The sequence below is a fragment of the Scyliorhinus torazame genome, chromosome 15, assembly GCF_047496885.1.
Source record: "Scyliorhinus torazame isolate Kashiwa2021f chromosome 15, sScyTor2.1, whole genome shotgun sequence".
NCBI lineage: Eukaryota > Metazoa > Chordata > Chondrichthyes > Carcharhiniformes > Scyliorhinidae > Scyliorhinus > Scyliorhinus torazame.
In genome coordinates, this window is record NC_092721.1 from 151,968,173 (window position 1) to 151,988,419 (window position 20,247).

A 20,247-nucleotide genomic window follows, 5' to 3' on the forward strand; every position below is an offset into this window, starting at 1 on the left:
TCCTCGGCGCCATGAGGCAGCAGTGCCAACCACTGCACAACCATGCTGCCCTTGATGCTGCCTTCTTGACTTGTGATCACTGATCATTCTGCCAGGCATTGGAGGCTGCTTGTTTTTGTATAGGTGGCCACATATTTCAGTATAGTTTTCATTGAACCAGTACTGGTGACGACGATGCTCGAACATAATGGCCTGGATCCAGGAGTCTAGTACAGCTGCATTTATTTGATCCCACTGTTCTGAAATCGAGTTGGATGTGTGAAGATTTTCCAGATTGGTCGTGAAGCTGTGCCTGGAATTCCTCTCTTTGGTCTGGCTGCTTTCGGGCTGAGACATTGATGATCTTCATCTTCAACTTGTGCGTCTTACTTGGTGCTAGGCAGATCATCAATCAAACAAGTCGGTGATCTGTGGATTCAGCTATACAGATGTCGCTTAGATCTTTGACCCGAAGAATGGCATAATTCGGAGGTGCGATTGATTTAATCCAGAATGCCTCTATTTGATTTTCTATTTGTCCTTCTGACAGAAATGGGTGTTTGTTATAATGAGATCAAGCCAAACACATTTTGTCAGCAGGAGGATACTGTTTACATTGGCTTTTCCCACCCTGTTATTCTCAATGGTTCTGCAACAGACATTGCAGTCACAGCTACCTGAGGTTAAAGTCCCTGAGGAGGAGGATTTTTTGTGTGTAATGGAAGTAGGGGAACCTTTCCTTCATGTCAGAGTCAAAGGCCGGGGGATAAACACTGATCACAATATTATTGTTGTTGGTCTGGAGTAATTTCAATAATTTCTCAAAAGCTGCCAGCTGTGGAACAGTCTAATTTTATTGTAACTTATTTACAATTATAAGAACACTACACTGACTTCTGTTGGCGGCATGTAGGTGGAAGTCTACATGCCGCCACCTGCGCGAGGCTCTGGTTATTGGAGTTTAATGCCCGATTCTAGGGGCAGTTTTTGAACAAGCTGTTGCAGGAAGACACCAGGAAGGTGGGGAATGTCAAAGACCAGAAAAAAGCTACCGGGAAGAAGGAAGGCGAGCGAAGTTTCACCGTCATGAACGGGTCAGCCCGGCAGCAGGAAAGATGGCGGAGGTGAGATCGCTCTTCACAGCGGAAACTCTGACCAAGGTGATGCCGAAGAATTTGAGAGGCAGTTCGCCAAACACATGGAGGTGATGCGTAAGGAGATGGTGGCTGTGATGAAGGAGTTGGTGGAGAAGGCAATGCCCGGTGAAGGCGGCGGTGTTGAAGACATCGGCCGAGATGCGGGAGCAAGAAGAGAGGTTGAAGGGGATGGAGAAAGTCGCAACACCGTGACCAGTTCACCTCGATGGGTGAGGTGCTGCGGAGGGTGGAGGAGGCCGCAAAGAACTCCAAGCCAAGGTGGAGAACCTGGAGAATAGGTCAAGGCGACATAATTTAAGAATAGTGGGCTTGCCGGAGGGGGTGGAGGGCCCGAGGCTGACTGAGTATTTTGTGAAGCTGACGGCGGAGTTGCTGGAGGAGGGGGAAGAACCCGCTTGATATGAGCTGGGAAGGGCTCGTCGGTTGCGCAGACCCAAGGCAAACGAGACACCGAGGGCAGTTATAATTTGTTTCCACAAATGTCATGTTAAGGGGATGTACCTGAGTTGGGCAAAACGAAGACCTGAGGTGAAGTGGGAAGGAACTGGTATTCGTATATACCAGGACTTAACTGTGGAGCTGGCGAGAAGGCGGGCGGCCTTCGGTCAGGCGAAAGTGGCACTCTTCAGCAGTGGTATGAGGATCAGCGTGGTTTACCCGGCGAAGCTGAGGGTGACCTACAATTTGAGGGACTTCTACTTCGAGGTGGCGGAGGCAACTGACTGGGTTCAGACTGAAGGAACGGTAGTGAAATGTTGTGTACAGCCTTATACTTTCTTTCAGGATGTGTGTATGTTTTGCATTTGTGAGGGGAACAGTTTGGTTTTTGGGTTGGTTGATGGGTAAGGGTAGTGTACCTCGGTTATGGCCTACAGTGGGTATGAGAATATTGGGCATTGGGGTTAAGGGGGTATTCTGGGGCACGGTTTTTGCACACTGGTTATGTTTGTTTTCAGGGATTGGGTGGGGGTGGGGGGGGGGGGGGGGGCGGGGGCGGGGACGGAGGCCTTGGCAAGGACCTCCACGAGTTCTGATGCGAATGCATCAGTTCCTGGATAAGGAATAGATTTTGCGGTGGGCCAAGCAGACACGGAGTGGCAAGTGGGAGAACAGCATGCTGCGCATCTACCAGGACCTGGTTGTGTATCTGGCCAAAATCCGTTGGGGCAGGCTTCGATTTCCCTGCTGTTAAAGAAGGACAAGGACCCGGTGGTGTGGGTCGTCCAGGCCCATATCCCTATTGAATGTAGATGCCAAGATATTGGAAAAGGCTTTGGCGGCAAGGTTGGAGGAGTGTCTCCCGAAGCTGATAGGAGAGGGTCAGATGGGATTCGTGAAGGTAAGACAGCTGCTTTCGAACATGAGGCTGCTAAATGTGATCCTGTCTTCAGCGGAGGGAAAAGAGACGGAGGTGGTGGTGGCACTGGATAGAGTGGGGTTATTTGATGGTTGTGTTGGAAAGATTTGGATTCGGGCCGAGGTTTGCGGCGTGAGTACAGCTGTTGTACAAGGAGCCGATGGCGAGCGTTCGCATTAATAATATGAATTTGGAGTACTTTGCTCTGCACCGGGATACGAGGTAGGGATGTCCTATGTCTCTTCCCCCCCCCCCTTGCTGTTTGCACTGGCTATAGAGCCTTTGGCCATTGTGCTAAGGAGGTCGGGGTTGTGGAAGGGGATAGGGAGGGGGAGACGAGCAGCATAAGGTATCTTTGTATGCCGATAATCTGTTATTGTATATTTTCGGAGCCGAGCACATCGGTTGGGAGTATAATGGGGCTGCTTCAAAGATTTCTGACGTTCTCTGGGTATAAATTGAACCTAGGCAAGAGCAGGTATTTCATGGTCTCCCAGCTGGAAGTAGGGACAGCGGGGGGAGCTGCCATTTCGTCTGGCGGCAACCCGTTCTTTGAGGGTGCAGGTGGCTCAGGATTCCGAAGGTATAATTTTACCTGTTTGGTAGGGAAGGTGATGGCTGATTTGGCAAGGTGGGACAACCTCCTTCTGTCAGTGACGGGCCGGGTGCAGGCAATTAAAATGAATGTGCTACCATGATTCTCGTTCCTATTTCCGTGCCTGCCGGTCTTTCTCCTGAAATCTTTCTTCAAGGGGGTGGACAAATTGATTTCCTCATTTATTTGGTGGGAGGAGGGGGGCAGGTGGCCAGGATTTAGGAGGGTGGTCTTGCAGAGAGGGCGACAGGCAAGGGGCTAGACCTCCCAAACTTGCTGTACTATTATTGGGCGGCGAATGTGGATAAGAGTCGGGGCTGGATTAAGGAGGGGGAGAGCCGATTGGTTAAGATGGAGGAGGGCTCGTGTCGGGTGTCGGGGCTGTGAGCGCTGAATGCTGCTCCCAATGGCACCGGGTAAGTACAGTGGTGGTGGCCACTTTGAAGTTCTGGAGGCAGTTAAGGCAACATTTTAAGCTGGGGACCGGGTCAGTGGAGAAGCCGATTCGGGACAATCAGCTGGGGGGATGGATGCGAAGTTTCGGAGATGGGACAGGAGGGGGATTAAGGAAATGAAGGATCTGTTTCTTGGGGGACGATTTGTGAGCTTGGTGCAGCTTGGAGAGAAGTACGGGTTGGCGCAGGGGAAGGGTTTGGATATCTGCAGGTTTGGGATTTTGCAAGGAATGTTTCCCCGACCTTCCCAATAGCACCACCCTCCATTGCTGGAGGCGGTTCTGTCAGCGGGGTGTTGGAGAAGAAGGTTGTATCGGCGATTTATGGTAGGATCTTCGAGGAGGACAGGGTGTCCATGGAGGAGATTAAGGCAAAGTGGGAGGAAGAACTGGGAGGCGATGGAAGAGGGACTGTGGTGTGTGGAGGGTAAATTCCTCAATCTCGTGTGCGAGGCTGGGGCTGATACAGTTAAAGGTCGTGTATAGGGCACACCTCACAAAATCAAAGATGAGCCAGAGGTTTGTGCGGGTGGAGGATGTCTGTGAGCGGTGTGGGAGGGGCCCCGCAAGCCACATTCATATGTTTTAGTCCTGCCCGAAGCTGGAAAGGTATTGGTGGGAGGAATTTGGCACAATCTTGGGGGATTTGCATCCGGATGTGAAACCCGATCCCCTGGAATCCATTTTCGGGGTGTCAGACTGGCCCGAGTTGCAGACGGGTGTGGGGGCAGACGTTTTAGCCTTCGCCCTGCTGATCGCTCATAGGCGGGTCCTGTTGAGGTGGAGGTCAGCTTCTCCACACTGTGCCTTGCTGTGGCGGGGAGACCTACTGGAGTTTTTGACCCTGGAGAACATGAAGTTTGAGTTGAGGGGGCAAAGGAGGAGTCTGTTTATTCCGCACTTTCGGGAGTTGGTCGCCATTGAATGCTATGGGGGGGGGGTGGACTGCTTTCTTTTCCATTCCATGTTGTATGTTTTAGATTTTATATTGTTGGGGTTCTGTTTCTATTTCTTTGTATGGCAAAAATGATGAAAATATGGCAAAAAAATAAATAAATAACTCTACGCTACTCTCTGACCATGCTTACTGCCCATAAATTCCAGATCCCATGAATGTATGTCATTTCCTTCCATGACCCCAGATTGTTACAATGGGACTTAGTCTAACATACTTTTATATCCCAATAACAATGGCATATTGGTTCGTTATAGGCGAAGTATTGGGCGACGCGGTAGCACTTTGCTTCACAGCGCCAGGAACCCGGGTTCGATTGCCAGTTTGGGTCACTGTCTGTGCGGAGACTGCACGTTTTCCTCGTGTCTGCGTGTGTTTCCTTCGGGTGCTCCTGTTTCCTCCCACAAAGTCCCGAAAGACGTGCTTGTTAGGTGAATTGGGCATTCTGAATTCTCTCTGTGTACCCGAACAGACGTCATAGTGTGGCGACTAGGAGATTTTCACTGTAACTTAATTGCAGTGTTAATGTAAGCCTACTTGTGACACTAATAAAGATTATTATTAATGAGTTCATTTTAAACTTAAATAAGGGCAACTATGAGGGCATGTAAGTAGAGCTAGCTAAAGCAAACTGACAAATTAGGTTAAGGGGATATTTCCAGAATACACAGAATAGAAATATTCCAACGAGAAAGAAAAAAGTTCCAAGGGGAAGACCCATCATTTGTGATTAACTAAAAAAATTGGTATCAAACTTAAAGTGAAAGCATATAATTGCACAAAGATGGGTGGCAGGTATAACCAATGATGCTTGGACGAATATAACCAAACAGCAAAGAATGACTGAAAGTTTAATAAGGAGGGACAAATTAGAGTACGAGAGAAAGCGAGCTAGAAATAAAAAGACAGAGGAGAGGAAGTTCTGCAATTATTAGAGTTTGGTCCTGTAGAAAGCAACTCTGGGGGATTAATGGAAAATAGGAGATGGCAGATTAACTGAACAGATATTTTGCATTGTTTTTCACTATAGAAGATGCAAGTAACATCCCAGAAGTAGCTGTACTTTAGATCATAGAATTGACGGTGCAGAAGGAGGCCATTCGGCCCATCGAGTCTGCACCAGCCCTTGGAAAGAGCACCCCACTTAAGCACACGCTTCCACCCTATCCCCGTAACCCTGTAACTCACTAACCCCACCCAACCTTTTTGGACACTTGAGGGCAAGTTATCATGGCCAATCCACCTAACCTGCACATCTTTGGACTGTGGGAGGAAACCGGAGCACCCGGAGGAAACCCACGCAGTCACGGGGAGAACGTGCAGACTCCACACAGACAGTGACCCAAGCCGGGAATCGAACCTGGCACCCTGGAGCTGTGAAGCAACTGTGTTAACCACTGTGCTACTGTGCTGGAAGGGAGGGAATAACGACAGAAAATTCCAATTAAAGGGTAGTGGTACTGAGCAAATAGTTGGAACTGCGGGCAGACAAATTCCCAGGTTCTAATGGAACTCATCCTAGGGTCTTAAGTGGTCAGTGAGATAGTTGATGCATTAGTTTCAGTTTTCCAAAAGTCCCTAGATTCGGGGAAGGTTCCATGACATTGTAAAATAATGACATTACTCCTTTATTCAAAAAGGGAAGGATTCAGAAAGCAGGAAACTAGTGGCCGGTTAGCTTAACAACTCTCATATGGAAAATGTTAGAAGCTATTATTAAAGATATTATGACAGGACACTTAGAAAAAATCAAGGTGATCAAGCACAAAGGGAAATCATGTTTGATTATTGGAGTTATTTGATGGAATGACACATGGTGTGGATAAAGGGAAACCGACTGATGTACTTAGATTTCCAGCAGGCACTTCATAAGGTGCCACATCAAAGATTATGATGGAAAATAAAAGCTCATGGTGTCAGGGTAACATATTGCCATGGATAGAAGATTGGCTAGCTGCCAAGAAACCAAGGGTTGGCATAAATGGGTCATATTCTGGTGAGCAAGACGTAACAAGTGGAATTTGCTCACTTTCTTCTCAGCCCTACTGTTGCTTACAATCTTATAATCTGATTGAAAACATACACAGCTGATTTCCATGTTTGCTTGGTCCCAGGTGTCCTGCTTTCTTTACTGCACCATTATCAGCTTGCACTTTCAGTGACTTGCACCGCAAAATATTTATAAACCTAACTGCAAGAGAAACTCAACTGATGACAGATGTCACCAAAAGAGAAAATGCTGGAAAATCTCAGCAGGTCTGGCAGCATCTATAAGGAAAGAAAAGAGCTGACGTTTCGAGTCCACATGACCCTTTGTCAAAGCTGATGACAAGTGTTGTTAGATGCGCTGCTAAAACAATGGCTAATGAAACTCGCACAAGACAAACAATCGAGATACAAAAGAAAAAAGCAAAGCAAAGAAAAAAAAGGGTATGCAGAAAGACTAGTCAGTAAGATGGGGAAAATCTAAATTTTATGAAGAACATTTAAAGGCGAATAAAAAAACAAAATGCTGTAGATGCTGGAAATTTGAAATAAAAATAGAAAATGCTGGTATATTCCAGAAACGTCTGAAGGCACTGAATACTGCAAATAGGCCCAGACAATATCATGGCAATGGCGCTGAAGACCTGTGCTCTAGAATTTGCCATGCCCCAACTAAGCTGTTCCAGTATAGGTACATGGTAATGTGGAAAATTGCCTCGGTATGTCCTGTACACAAAGCAGGACAAATCCAACCTGGCCAATCACTGACCCATTAGTCTACTCTCGATCATCAGTAAAGTGATGGAAGGGGTTATCAACAGTGGCAATTAGGGATGGGCAATAAATGCTGGCCCAGCTTGCGACGCCCAGATCCCATGAGCAAATAAATAAATAAAAATGTTGCGGCTTCAAGAATCAGTCCAGAGCTAGGAATTATGAAATAAGTAAACTCCCCTCCTCTGTCCCCAAATTCTGCCCAGCATCTACAAGGCACCGGGAAGAGGGTGGTGCTGTCCCCTTGGGGGGTTGTGTGTGTGTGTGGGGCTGTCTCGTGCAAGGCAAGGTCTGGGTTTTTTACATAGTTAATCTGGAGTTAGAGGTGTTTTTTCCCCTTTAACTCTTCCTATCAGGGTAAAATTGGCAGAACCATCCGAAGGTAGAGATTTAAATTGTTTCTGTTAGATGGTTCCTAGCCCAGCGCAAGTTAGCACTTTTGGGCAATTGCTGGGTAAACCCTTACATGGGTAGAGGGATTCCCCAGCGCATCATTGGGATAACCCTAAATGTGACACTGGGGAATCAGGAAGTTATGGGCTATTTTCACTGTTTGTCACTCTCCCAAGTTTAGTATTAATGGCAAATTTTAAAATTTTACCCTGTATTCCAATATCTAAGTCCTTTAGAGATAATCAGAAAAGCAGTAATCCTAGCTGTGAGTCTTAGTGAACATTACTATATTCCTATCTGGGAAAAAACATTTACCATAACTCATTATTTTCTGCCCTTCCACCAATTATATCTAAACTTACACTGACCGGCCTTTCCATCAGCCTCAATTTTGTTGACCAGCAGATTGTGATGTTTTTTCAAATGCTTTCTTAAAATCCATACAGACAATATCCACGGTTTTCCCTTCATCCAGTCTTACATTTGTCAAGTGCAGCCCATGCTGATTACCCTTTATTTATGCACGGTTCTGGGTGTCACACTATAGGAAGGAAGTGAACGCATTGGAGAGAGTGCAGAAGAAGTTTAAAATGGTTCCAGGAATGGGAAACTTCAGATATGAGGATACATTGGAGAGATTGGGACTGTTCTCCTCGGAGAGAAGAAGGCTAAGAGGAAATTTGATAGAGATACTCAAAATCATGAGGGAGCTGGACAGAGTAGAGAGGGAGGCTTAGATTTAAGGTGGTTTGCAAAGTAGCAAATGTGATGTGAGGAAAAACTATTTAATACAGCGAGTTGTTTGGAATTGGAGTACACTGCTTGGGAGTCTGGTGGAGGCAGGTTCAATCAAGGCCTTCAAGAGGGCATCAGATGATTACTTTAATAGAAACAATGTGCAGGGGTATGCGGAACAGACAGGGGAATGGCACTAAGTCATGATGCTGATTTGGAGAGCTGGTGCAGACACGATGGGCCAAATGGACTCCTCCATAACAATTCTGTGATTGTGAAATTTTAGCACTAGAATGGTTGATTAATGGTGGTGAAATTACATTGTCAAAAGGATGAGACAGATAAAGAATTACAGTTTTGTGAACATTGTGTGTAAAGGCACAAGATAGCATGCTTTGGATATTCACATTTAACCTGTGCATCTGACCATTTCCAGAAGTTGCTGTACCATTTACACACAAATTATGGTTAATGTCATTGTCTCACTGTTACTTTGACAGCAAATTCTAACTCGATACAGTCGAACAAATAATGGAAATACTTATTCTTTTTTAACTTGTGAATTAATACTTATTTTGCAGATCAACTAAATTTGCCTCCCTCATTGTTCAGTGAATTCTCCAGCCTCAGCATTTCTCAGCGGAGAAAGGTAGGTAGTTTGGCTACCTTTTTATCTGCAAAGAGGATGTATTTAATTTGGTATTTTCCTTGCATTTCTGTCCCTTACAGTCATCCCAAAAGGTAATTACCCCTTCTCTGAGCATTCCTGGTAGAGGGGGAGAGGAATTATGAAAATGACAGCCTTTCAACCAAAAAGATGAATAAGAGTTTCACCCCCACAACCCAAAGATATGCAGGGTAGGTGGATTGGCAATGCTAAATTGCCTCTTAATTGGAAAATAATAATTGGGTACTCTAAATTTAAAAAAAAATTAGCTAGTTGTAAGGCCTGATTGTGCATTGTTGCTCCAACTAACAAAGGAAAATAAGAACTTGTAGTGTTCACTTCAAATGTCTTAATTTTTGTTTGAATATGAAGTAACATTCAAAAGATGATCTTCCTCTCGGTTTCAGTCATGGCTCAGTGGGCAGCACTCTTGCCTCTGAGTCAGAGGTTGAAGGTTCCAGTCCCCCTTCTTGAGCACAAAAATCTAGGCTGACAGTTGTACTAGGGCTGTTTTTCTATTTTATCTTATCTATTTATCATCTTTAGTTTAGTTATTTCCAGGCCAACACAGACTTTGCACTTGAGTGTGAATTAGCACTAATAAATGGAAGCTACCTATCCCCATCTGTGTGTAGGAGTGATGCAAGCTAATGACCAAAATGTTTCAATGGAAGGAGAAATATGGGAAGAAATTTTGAAGGTTTCTTGCAGTCTTGACATATGGTCATATTGTTTTTAGAAATCACCCCAGAGCTCATTACAACCTTCGTTCAAACCAAGACCATACATGTGACCAAGTATGGCACCAAGAGGCCCTTGTAAAATTCAAGTCAGCAGGAATCAGGAGAAAAGTCTCCACTGCTTGGAATCATATCTAGCACAAAGAAAGATACTTGCAGTTGTTGGAGGCCAATCATATGACTCCAGGAGCTCCTCAGGGTTGTAACCTTGGCCCAACACCTTCAGCTGCTTCATCAATAATCTTCCCTCCATCATAAGATCAGAAGTGGAGATGTTTGCTAATGACTGTACAGTGTTCAAATCCATTTGCAACTCCTCAGATACTGAGGCTGTCGGTGCTGCATGCCACAAGATCTAGACAACATTCAGGCTTGAGCTGATAACTGACCAGTAATACCCATGCCGCACAAGTGCTAGGTAATGACCATCTCCAACAAGAGAGAATCTAACCACCCCTCTTTGATGTTAAATGGCATAACATTGTTGAAACCTCCATCTACAACACCCTGGGAGTTACCATTACACTTACTGGACAAGCCACCTAAATATTGTGGCTGCGAGAGGAGAGAGAAATTTTAAAAACATTTTTTTTCCCATTCAGGGGCAATTTAGCATCGCCAATCCACCTACCCTGTGCATCTTTGGGTTGTGGTGGTGAGACCAATGCAGACACTGGGATAATGTGCAAACTCCACACCGACAGTGGGCCGGGATCAAACCCAGGTCCTCTGCACCGTAAGGCAGCAGTGCTAACCATGGCGCCACCGTGCTGCCCTGAAGGCTGGGAATTCTGCAGTGAGAACGTGCCTGGATGAGTGCAATTCAACTATATCCGAGAGGCTCAATACCAGCCAAGACCAAGTAGTTATTTTACTGGCAACAACCCATAAAATGATAGAAAAAGTTCATAATACCCACCACCTGCCACTTCATGCTGATCTATTCGGCTCATCCAAGGTATGACTCCCATCAAGAAGACCGATTGGGAAAAACCCTCCATACTGGACTTCAACACAAATTCCACCTGGAAAAATGAATGGGAATCATTGGACATGACAAACAAATATCTGATCTCAAATCCAACCCAACAGCTTCCTGATTTCAACCTTCCATGGAAAGAATGGTCCAGCTGTAACAGATTCAGGACTGGCCACGTCCCCTGCTTGGCCAACCAGCATAGATGGGGCATTAGTGCCAGCCCCCTATGTGTCTGTGGGACAGAGAAAACTATGCACCACATGATAGAGGAATGTCCAAACCACAGAATCTACGGAGGCCTCTCCGCATTCAACACAGCAGGACTGAAAGAGACTGCTTGGCTTAGAGACTTTGCATTCACAAAATAAATTAATAAACACATTTGGCTATCCTCCTTCAATAGCAGTTGCCAAACCCTCAAACCTCTATCACCTTAGATGCACAACAGATGAGAAGAAAAATATCTGGAATATAAACCAATGGGTGACGAGCCATAAGACGTTTTAGATGAGGTGACTGATAACAGATCAAAAAGGGCAGCACGGTAGCATTGTGGATAGCACAATTGCTTCACAGCTCCAGGGTCCCAGGTTTGATTCCGGCTTGGGTCACTGTCTGTGCGGAGTCTGCACATCCTCCCCGTGTGTGCGTGGGTTTCCTCCGGGTGCTCCGGTTTCCTCCCACAGTCCAAAGATGTGCAGGTTAGGTGGATTGGCCATGATAAATTGCCCTTAGTGTTGGGTGGGGTTACTGGGTTATGGGGATAGGGTGGAGGTGTTGACCTTGGGTAGGGTGCTCTTTCCAAGAGCCGGTGCAGACTCAATGGGCCGAATGGCCTCCTTCTGCACTGTAAATTCTATGATGATGATGAATTTGAGTACTTTTTAAAGGAAAGATAAACTTGGGAAGGGAGTCCCAGAGAGTATGGCAGAGACAACTAACATAAGTCAACAATGGCCGGGCAAAGGTAAAACTGGTGTACACAGATGGTGTGAGCTCAAGGATTAGATGATGTAGAAAAGTGTGTCAGCCTGGAAGAGAACGCAGGAACAAGGTGAGTCAAAGCTATAGAAGAATTGAAATGATGCATTTCAGTTCAATGCATTGGCAAATCACAGAATTGTTATGGCGCAGAAGGAGGCCATTTGGTTCATCATGTCTTCAGCAGCAAAAAAGCAATCCGTGTTGTAAGGAACTTGTTAAATCCTTGTCTTTTTAATTCCTGTCCTGCGCAACATTACAGCATTTTGGTTTTGAGCTGACCCCCTCCCCCGTTGCAAGCTGTTATGTGGACTGATCCAACAGATCACTTGGATTCGGTACGTTCTGTGGTATAGCCTGTGATGACATTTTGATGGACTCGGCCACCATCCAATCACCACAATTCCGGACATTTTCATGTTTTCACTGGTGATTGGTCAAGCCCTTCAGAATGTTCTGGAGAACACAGGCAAGCCATTTTGTAAAGTAGTTTCACTTTTGGGGCTAGACCTAGAAGGCAGCACAAAGCAGATCTATACGCTTTCTGCTTGGTGATTTAAACTGGTTCCAGCCAGGCCTGTGGAAGTCCCTCCTGTTTAAAAACCTGCAGGCAGTAATCAGGTCTGTGGGAATTTTAAATCTCTGTTTGAGAGGGCTGGTGATGTAAATCACTCTTTCTATTAGCTAAGGCTGGCATTTCAAGTGCTCTCCAGCCTGCCTGTAAATGTTCCACCTTTGAGTAAAATGCTGGGGAACTGAAACTGTTTTATCTTAACTGATGACCTGTGGTTAAAGACCTTTCTCTCTGCAGTCAGTTCGACTTGCGGAAGGACCTAGTCCAGCGCCACCTGCAGGAAGAAGGGGATGTTTAGAAAACTAGTGAAATCCTCAGGTGAAGCGATCTAATGTTACCTCAGTGAGTCTCGGGGTTAGACTGGCAGAGGTCCTACAATTGCAAGTGACTCTGGAGAGAATTCTACTTCCTCCATGTTCTAGTTGAAGACAACTGTAAGGAAAGGCAAATCAACAGAGGAGTTCTACACTGCGTCCTTGGAAGATCGCGGGACCAAAAAATCCACAACCTCAGCAGCGAAGATTTTCAAATCTCTCATACCTCTTAATCCCTGATATTTGTTTGAACCCTTCGTAATCCCTCCACTGTGTGTGTGTCTTTTATGTGTCTGGGTGGAGGATGAGATGGGGTTTTGGGAATAGTTCGACCAGTAGACCATTGTTCCATTATTTCCAATATATATTCATCTTTTTCCTTGTTATAAATAAACAGTTTAAAAAAATGTGTTACTTATAACTTTGGTGCCTATAACTCAGTGGAGCAGTCAAGGATTAAAGATCTCAGGAAAATACACACATTATTGGTTAATTCACTTGTGTTGGGACTCCGGGGTCAGTGGGGCTGGAATTTGACCGCGTACCTGCCCATGGTATCAGAACAATGTCAGCCAACAGGAATGGAGGATGAGAAAGTAAAATTTCCTATGGATCAGGATACAGGTTGGCCAAACAGCATTGAAGAAATCACATCTAGAATTGTGAATATGGGTTCCAGCAGTGATGGGTAGATGGAAGCTCTTAATATTGCACAGTATGGGTCATAGTAGTGCTTAGAATGTGGATTGTGGAGCTCAGTTGTGGGATTAAACTAAAAGACAAGGGTTTGTGCAGTCAGGTTCAACATGAGTAACTAGATAGAGAAGGAAATAAGACTTTAGTTATACAATGAATTAAGAGCAGGAGTCGGTCATTTAGCACCTCAAGCCTGCTCCTGAATTTGATAAGATTTTGGCTGATATGACTGTTGCCTCAATTCTATTTACCTGTCTGCTTCTTATGCCCTTTGACTCCCTTGTCAATCAAGAATCTATCCAAGTCGCCTTTAAAAATATTCAATGACCCTGCCCCCACTGCTTCCTCATAGAATCATAGAATTTACAGTGCTGAAGGAGGCCATTTGGCCCATCGAGTCTGTACCGGCCGTTGGAAAGAGCACCCTACCCAAGCCCACACTTCCACCCTATCCCCGTAACCCAGTGACCCCACTTAAGGGCAATTTAGCATGACCAATCTACCTAACCCGCACATCTTTGGACTGTGGGAGGAAACCGGAGCACCCGGAGGAAACCCACGCGCCCACGGGGAGAACGTGCAGACTCCGCACAGACAGGGACCCAAGCCGGGAATCGCACCTGGGACCTTGAAGCTGTGAAGCAACTGTGCTGACCACTATGCTGCCCTGGGCAAGAGAATTCCACAAACTAACCACCCTCTGAAGAAAAAGTTTCTTCTCTCTGTCTTAAATTTGAGACCCTTTATTTTTAAATGTTTTCTCCGAGTTCTACTTTTTCCCATAAGGGAAAACATTCTTTCAGCATCCACCCTGTCAAGTCCCCTCGACTGTGCATGTCTCAATGTGGTCCCCTCTCATTCTTGTAAATTCCAATGGATACAAGCCCAACTTGTATAACCTTTCCTCACAAGATAATACCTGCATCCCAGGAATCAGTCAAATGAATCTTTTTTTAAAAAAAATATTTTATTGAAAATTTTTGGTCAACCAACACAGTACATTGTGCATCCTTTACACAATATTATAACAACACAAATAACAATGACCTATTTTATAAACAGAAAATGAATAAATAATAAATAACAAAAATGAAAACTAACCCTAATTGGCAACTGCCTTATCACAAGTAACACTCTCCAAAAATATAATTTAACAGTCCAATATATAATTATCTGTAGCAACGACCTATACATATTATACAGTATATATTAACAACCCTGAGAGTCCTTCTGGTTCCTCCTCTTTCCCCCCCCCCCCCCCCCCCCCCCCCCCCCCACCCACCCACCCCACCCCCGATCCTGGGCTGCTGTTGCTGCCTTCTTTTTTCCATTCCATCTATCTTTCTGCGAGGTATTCGACGAACGGTTGCCACCGCCTGGTGAACCCTTGAGCCGACCCCCTTAGGACGAACTTAATCCGCTCTAGCTTTATAAACCCTGCCATGTCATTTATCCAGGTCTCCACCCCCGGGGGCTTGGCTTCTTTCCACATTAGCAATATCCTACGCCGGGCTACTAGGGACGCAAAGGCCAAAATATGGGCCTCTCTCGCCTCCTGCACTCCACGGCTCTTGTGCAACCCCAAATATAGCCAACCCCCAGCTTGGTTCGACCCGGACCCCTACTACTTTTGAAAGCACCTTTGTCACCCCCATCCAAAACCCCTGGAGTGCCGGGCATGACCAAAACATATGGGTATGATTCGCTGGGCTTCTCAAGCACCTCGCACACCTATCCTCCACCCCAAAAAATTTACTGAGCCGTGCTCCAGTCATATGCGCCCTGTGTAATACCTTAAACTGAATCAGGCTTAGCCTGGCACACGAGGACGACGAGTTTACCCTGCTTAGGGCATCTGCCCACAGCCCCTCCTCGATCTCCTCCCCCAGCTCTTCTTCCCATTTCCCTTTTAGTTCATCTACCATAGTCTCCCCTTCATCCCTCATTTCCCTATATATATCTGACACCTTACCATCCCCCACCCATGTCTTTGAGATCACTCTGTCCTGCACCTCTTGTGTCGGGAGCTGCGGGAATTCCCTCACCTGTTGCCTCACAAAAGCCCTCAGTTGCATATACCTGAATGCATTCCCTTGGGGCAACCCATATTTCTCGGTCAGCGCTCCCAGACTCGCAAACTTCCCATCCACAAACAGATCTTTCAGTTGCGTTATTCCTGCTCTTTGCCACATTCCATATCCCCCATCCATTCCCCCCGGGGCAAACCTATGGTTGTTTCTTATCGGGGACCCCCCCAAGGCTCCAGTCTTTCCCCTATGCCGTCTCCACTGTCCCCAAATCTTCAGTGTAGCCACCACCACCGGGCTTGTGGTGTTGTTCCTCGGTGAGAACGGCAATGGGGCTGTCAACATAGCCTGTAGGCTAGTCCCCCTACAGGACGCCCTCTCTAATCTCTTCCACGCCGCTCCCTCCTCCTCTCCCATCCACTGACTCACCATTGAAATATTAGCGGCCCAATAATACTCACTTAGGCTCGGTAGTGCCAGCCCCCCCCTATCCCTGCTACGCTGTAAGAATCCCTTCCTCACTCTCGGGGTCTTCCCGGCCCACACAAAACCCATGATGCTCTTTTCGATCCTTTTTAAAAAAAGCCTTCGTGATCACCACCGGGAGGCACTGAAACACGAAGAGGAATCTCGGGAGGACCACCATCTTAACCGCCTGCACCCTCCCTGCCAGTGACAGGGATACCATATCCCATCTCTTGAAATCCTCCTCCATTTGTTCCACCAACCTCGTTAAATTTAACCTATGCAATGTGCCCCAATTCTTGGCTATCTGGATCCCCAGGTAACGAAAGTCCCTTGTTACCTTCCTCAACGGTAGGTCCTCTATTTCTCTACTCTGCTCCCCTGGATGCACCACAAACAACTCACTTTTCCCCATGTTCAATTTATACCCTGAAAAATCCCCAAACTCCCCAAGTATCCGCGTTATTTCTGGCATCCCCTCCGCCGGGTCTGCCATATATAGTAACAAATCGTCCGCATACAAAGATACCCGGTGTTCTTCTCCTCCTCTAAGTACTCCCCTGCACTTCTTGGAATCCCTCAACGCTATCGCCAGGGGCTCAATCGCCAGTGCAAACAATAATGGGGACAGAGGGCATCCCTGCCTTGTCCCTCTATGGAGCCGAAAATATGCAGATCCCCGTCCATTCGTGACCACGCTCGCCATCGGGGCCCTACACAACAGCTGCACCCATCTAACATACCCCTCTCCAAAACCAAATCTCCTCAACACCTCCCACAAATAATCCCACTCCACTCTATCAAATGCTTTCTCGGCACCATCTCCACTACTATCTCCGTTTCCCCCTCTGGTGGGGCCATCATCATTACCCCTAACAGCCTCCGTATATTCGTGTTCAGCTGTCTCCCCTTCACAAACCCAGTTTGGTCCTCGTGGACCACCCCCGGGACACATTCCTCTATTCTCATTGCCATTACCTTGGCCAGGATCTTGGCATCTACATTTAGGAGGGAAATAGGTCTATAGGACCCGCATTGTAGCGGGTCCTTTTCCTTCTTTAAGAGAAGCGATATCGTTGCTTCAGACATAGTCGGGGGCAGTTGTCCCCTTTCCTTTGCCTCATTAAAGGTCCTCGTCAATGCCAGGGCGAGCAAGTCCACATATTTTCTATAGAATTCGACTGGGAATCCATCCGGTCCCGGGGCCTTTCCCGCCTGCATGCTCCTAATTCCTTTCACCACTTCTTCTACCTCGATCTGTGCTCCCAGTCCCACCCTTTCCTGCTCTTCCACCTTGGGAAATTCCAGCCGATCCAAAAAGCCCATCATTCTCTCCCTCCCATCCAGGGGTTGAGCTTCATATAATTTTTTATAAAATGTCTTGAACACTCCATTCACTCTCTCCGCTCCCCGCTCCATCTCTCCTTCCTCATCCCTCACTCCCCCTATTTCCCTCGCTGCTCCCCTTTTCCTCAATTGGTGTGCCAGCAACCTGCTCGCCTTCTCCCCATATTCGTACTGTACACCCTGTGCCTTCCTCCATTGTGCCTCTGCAGTGTCCATAGTCAGCAAGTCAAATTCTACATGTAGCCTTTGCCTTTCCCTGTACAGTCCCTCCTCCGGTGCTTCCGCATATTGTCTGTCCACCCTCAAAAGTTCTTGCAGCAACCGCTCCCGTTCCTTACTCTCCTGCTTCCCTTTATGTACCCTTATTGATATCAGCTCCCCTCTAACCACCGCCTTCAGTGCCTCCCAGACCACGCCCACCTGGACCTCCCCATTATCATTGAGTTCCAAGTACTTTTCAATGCACCCCCTCACCCTTAGACACACCCCCTCATCTGCCATTAGTCCCATGTCCATTCTCCAGGGTGGGCGCCCTCCTGTTTCCTCCCCTATTTCCAAGTCTACCCAGTGTGGAGCGTGATCCGAAATGGCTATAGCCGTATACTCCGTTCCCCTCACCTTCGGGATCAACGCCCTTCCCAGCACAAAAAAGTCTATTCGCGAGTAGACTTTATGGACATAGGAGAAAAACGAGAACTCCTTACTCCTAGGTCTGCTAAATCTCCACGGGTCTACACCTCCCATCTGCTCCATAAAATCTTTAAGTACCTTGGCTGCTGCCGGCCTCCTTCGAGTCCTGGACTTCGACCTATCCAGCCCTGGTTCCAACACCGTATTAAAATCTCCCCCCATTATCAGCTTTCCCATCTCTAGGTCCGGAATGCGTCCTAGCATCCGCCTCAAAATTGGCAACATCCCAGTTCGGGGCATATACGTTTACCAAAACCACCGTCTCCCCCTGTAGTTTGCCACTCACCATCACGTATCTGCCCCCGTTATCTGCCACTATAATCTTTGCCTCGAACATTACCCGCTTCCCCACTAATATAGCCACCCCCCTGTTTTTCGCATCTAGCCCCGAATGGAACACCTGCCCCACCCATCCTTTGCGTAGCCTAACCTGGTCTATCAGTTTCAGGTGCGTTTCCTGTAACATAACCACATCTGCCTTAAGTTTCTTAAGGTGTGCGAGTACCCGTGCCCTCTTTATTGGCCCGTTCAGCCCTCTCACGTTCCACGTGATCAGCCGGGTTGGGGGGCTTCCTACCCCCCCTCCCCTTGTCGATTAGCCATCCCCTTTTTCCAGCTCCTCACCCGGTTCCCACGCAGCTGTATCTCCCCCAGGCGGTGCCCCTCTGCCCATCCCCTCCCATATCAGCTCCCCCCTCTCCCCAGCAGCAGCAACCCAGTAATTCCCCCCTCCCACCCCCCCCGCTAGATCCCCCGCTAGCGTAATTACTCCCCCCATGTTGCTCCCAGAAGTCAGCAAACTCTGGCCGACCTCGGCTTCCCCCCGTGACCTCGGCTCGCACCGTGCGACGCCCCCTCCTTCCTGCTTCTCTATTCCCGCCATGATTATCATAGCGCGGGAACCAAGCCCGCGCTTCTCCCTTGGCCCCGCCCCCAATGGCCAACGCCCCATCTCCTCCACCTCCCCTCCTCCCCCATCACCACCTGTGGAAGAGAGAAAAGTTACCACATCGCAGGATTAGTACATAAAACTCCTCTTTCCCCCCTTTTTAACCCCCCTCTTCACCCCCCACATTCGCCCCACCACTTTGTTCAAACGGTCTTTTTAATAACCCGCTCATTCCAGTTTTTCTTCCACAATAAAAGTCCACGCTTCATCCGCCGTCTCAAAGTAGTGGTGCCTTCCTCGATATGTGACCCACAGTCTTGCCGGTTGCAGCATTCCAAATTTTATCTTCTTTTTATGAAGCACCGCCTTGGCCCGATTAAAGCTCGCCCTCCTTCTCGCCACCTCCGCACTCCAGTCTTGATAAACGCGGATCACCGCGTTCTCCCATTTACTGCTCCGAGTTTTCTTTGCCCATCTAAGGACCATTTCTCTATCCTTAAAACGGAGGAATCTCACCACTATGGCTCTGGGAATTTCTCCTGCTCTCAGTCCTCGCGCCATCACTCGGTATGCTCCCTCCACCTCCAACGGACCCGCCGGGGCCTCCGCTCCCATTAACGAGTGCAGCATCGTGCTCACATATGCCCCGACGTCCGCTCCCTCCACACCTTCAGGAAGACCAAGAATCCTCAGGTTGTTCCTCCTTGCATTGTTCTCCAGTGCCTCCAACCTTTCCACACATCGTTTCTGATGTGCCTCATGCATCTCCGTCTTCACCACCAGGCCATGTATATCGTCCTCATTCTCGGCTGCCTTTGCCTTCACACCCCGAAGCTCCCGCTCCTGGGTCTTTTGTTCCTCCTTTAGCCCTTCGATCGCCTGTAGTATCGGGGCCAACAGCTCTTTCTTCATTTCCTTTTTGAGCTCTTCCACACAGCATTTCAAGAACTCTTGTTGTTCAGGGCCCCATGTTAAACTGCCACCTTCCGACGCCATCTTGGTTTTTGCTTGCCTTCCTGGCCGCTGTTCTAAAGGATCCACTGCAATCCGGCCACTTTCTCCTCCTTTTTTCATCCGTATCCAGGGGGGATTCCCTTCTGGTTTACCGCACAGTGTTTTTAGCCGTCAAAATTGCCGTTGGGGCTCCTATCAAGAGCCCAAAAGTCCGTTTCACCGGGAGCTGCCGAAACGTGCGACTCAGCTGGTCATCGCCGCACCCGGAAGTCTCAAATGAATCTTTTTTGCACTGCTTCTAATGCAATTAAGTAAGGAGATCAAAACTATACACAGTACTCCAGGCGTGGTCTCACCAATTCCCTTTACAACTGTAGCAAAACGTAAAAGAAGAACTTGGAAAGTGAGCGTCTCCGGCAAAGCCAGACTTTGTTGCCCATCCCTAGTTGCCCCCGAGCCAAGTGGCATATTAGGCCATTTCAAAGGGCAGTTAAGAGTCAACCGCATTGCTGTGGGCCTGGAGTCACATTTAGGCCAGA

At 47.4% G+C, this 20,247-nt stretch overlaps 1 protein-coding gene across 2 annotated transcripts in view; it reads left to right on the forward strand.

Moving 5' to 3' along the window:
- Positions 1-20,247, forward strand: part of pan3 (poly(A) specific ribonuclease subunit PAN3) — a 269,750-nt gene that overhangs the window by 97,387 nt on the left and 152,116 nt on the right. For both annotated transcript variants that reach the window (XM_072476944.1, XM_072476943.1), the window contains exon 4: positions 8,967-9,034. In XM_072476944.1, the coding sequence (XP_072333045.1) occupies positions 8,967-9,034 (68 nt within the window). The remainder of the gene's footprint in view (positions 1-8,966; positions 9,035-20,247) is intronic.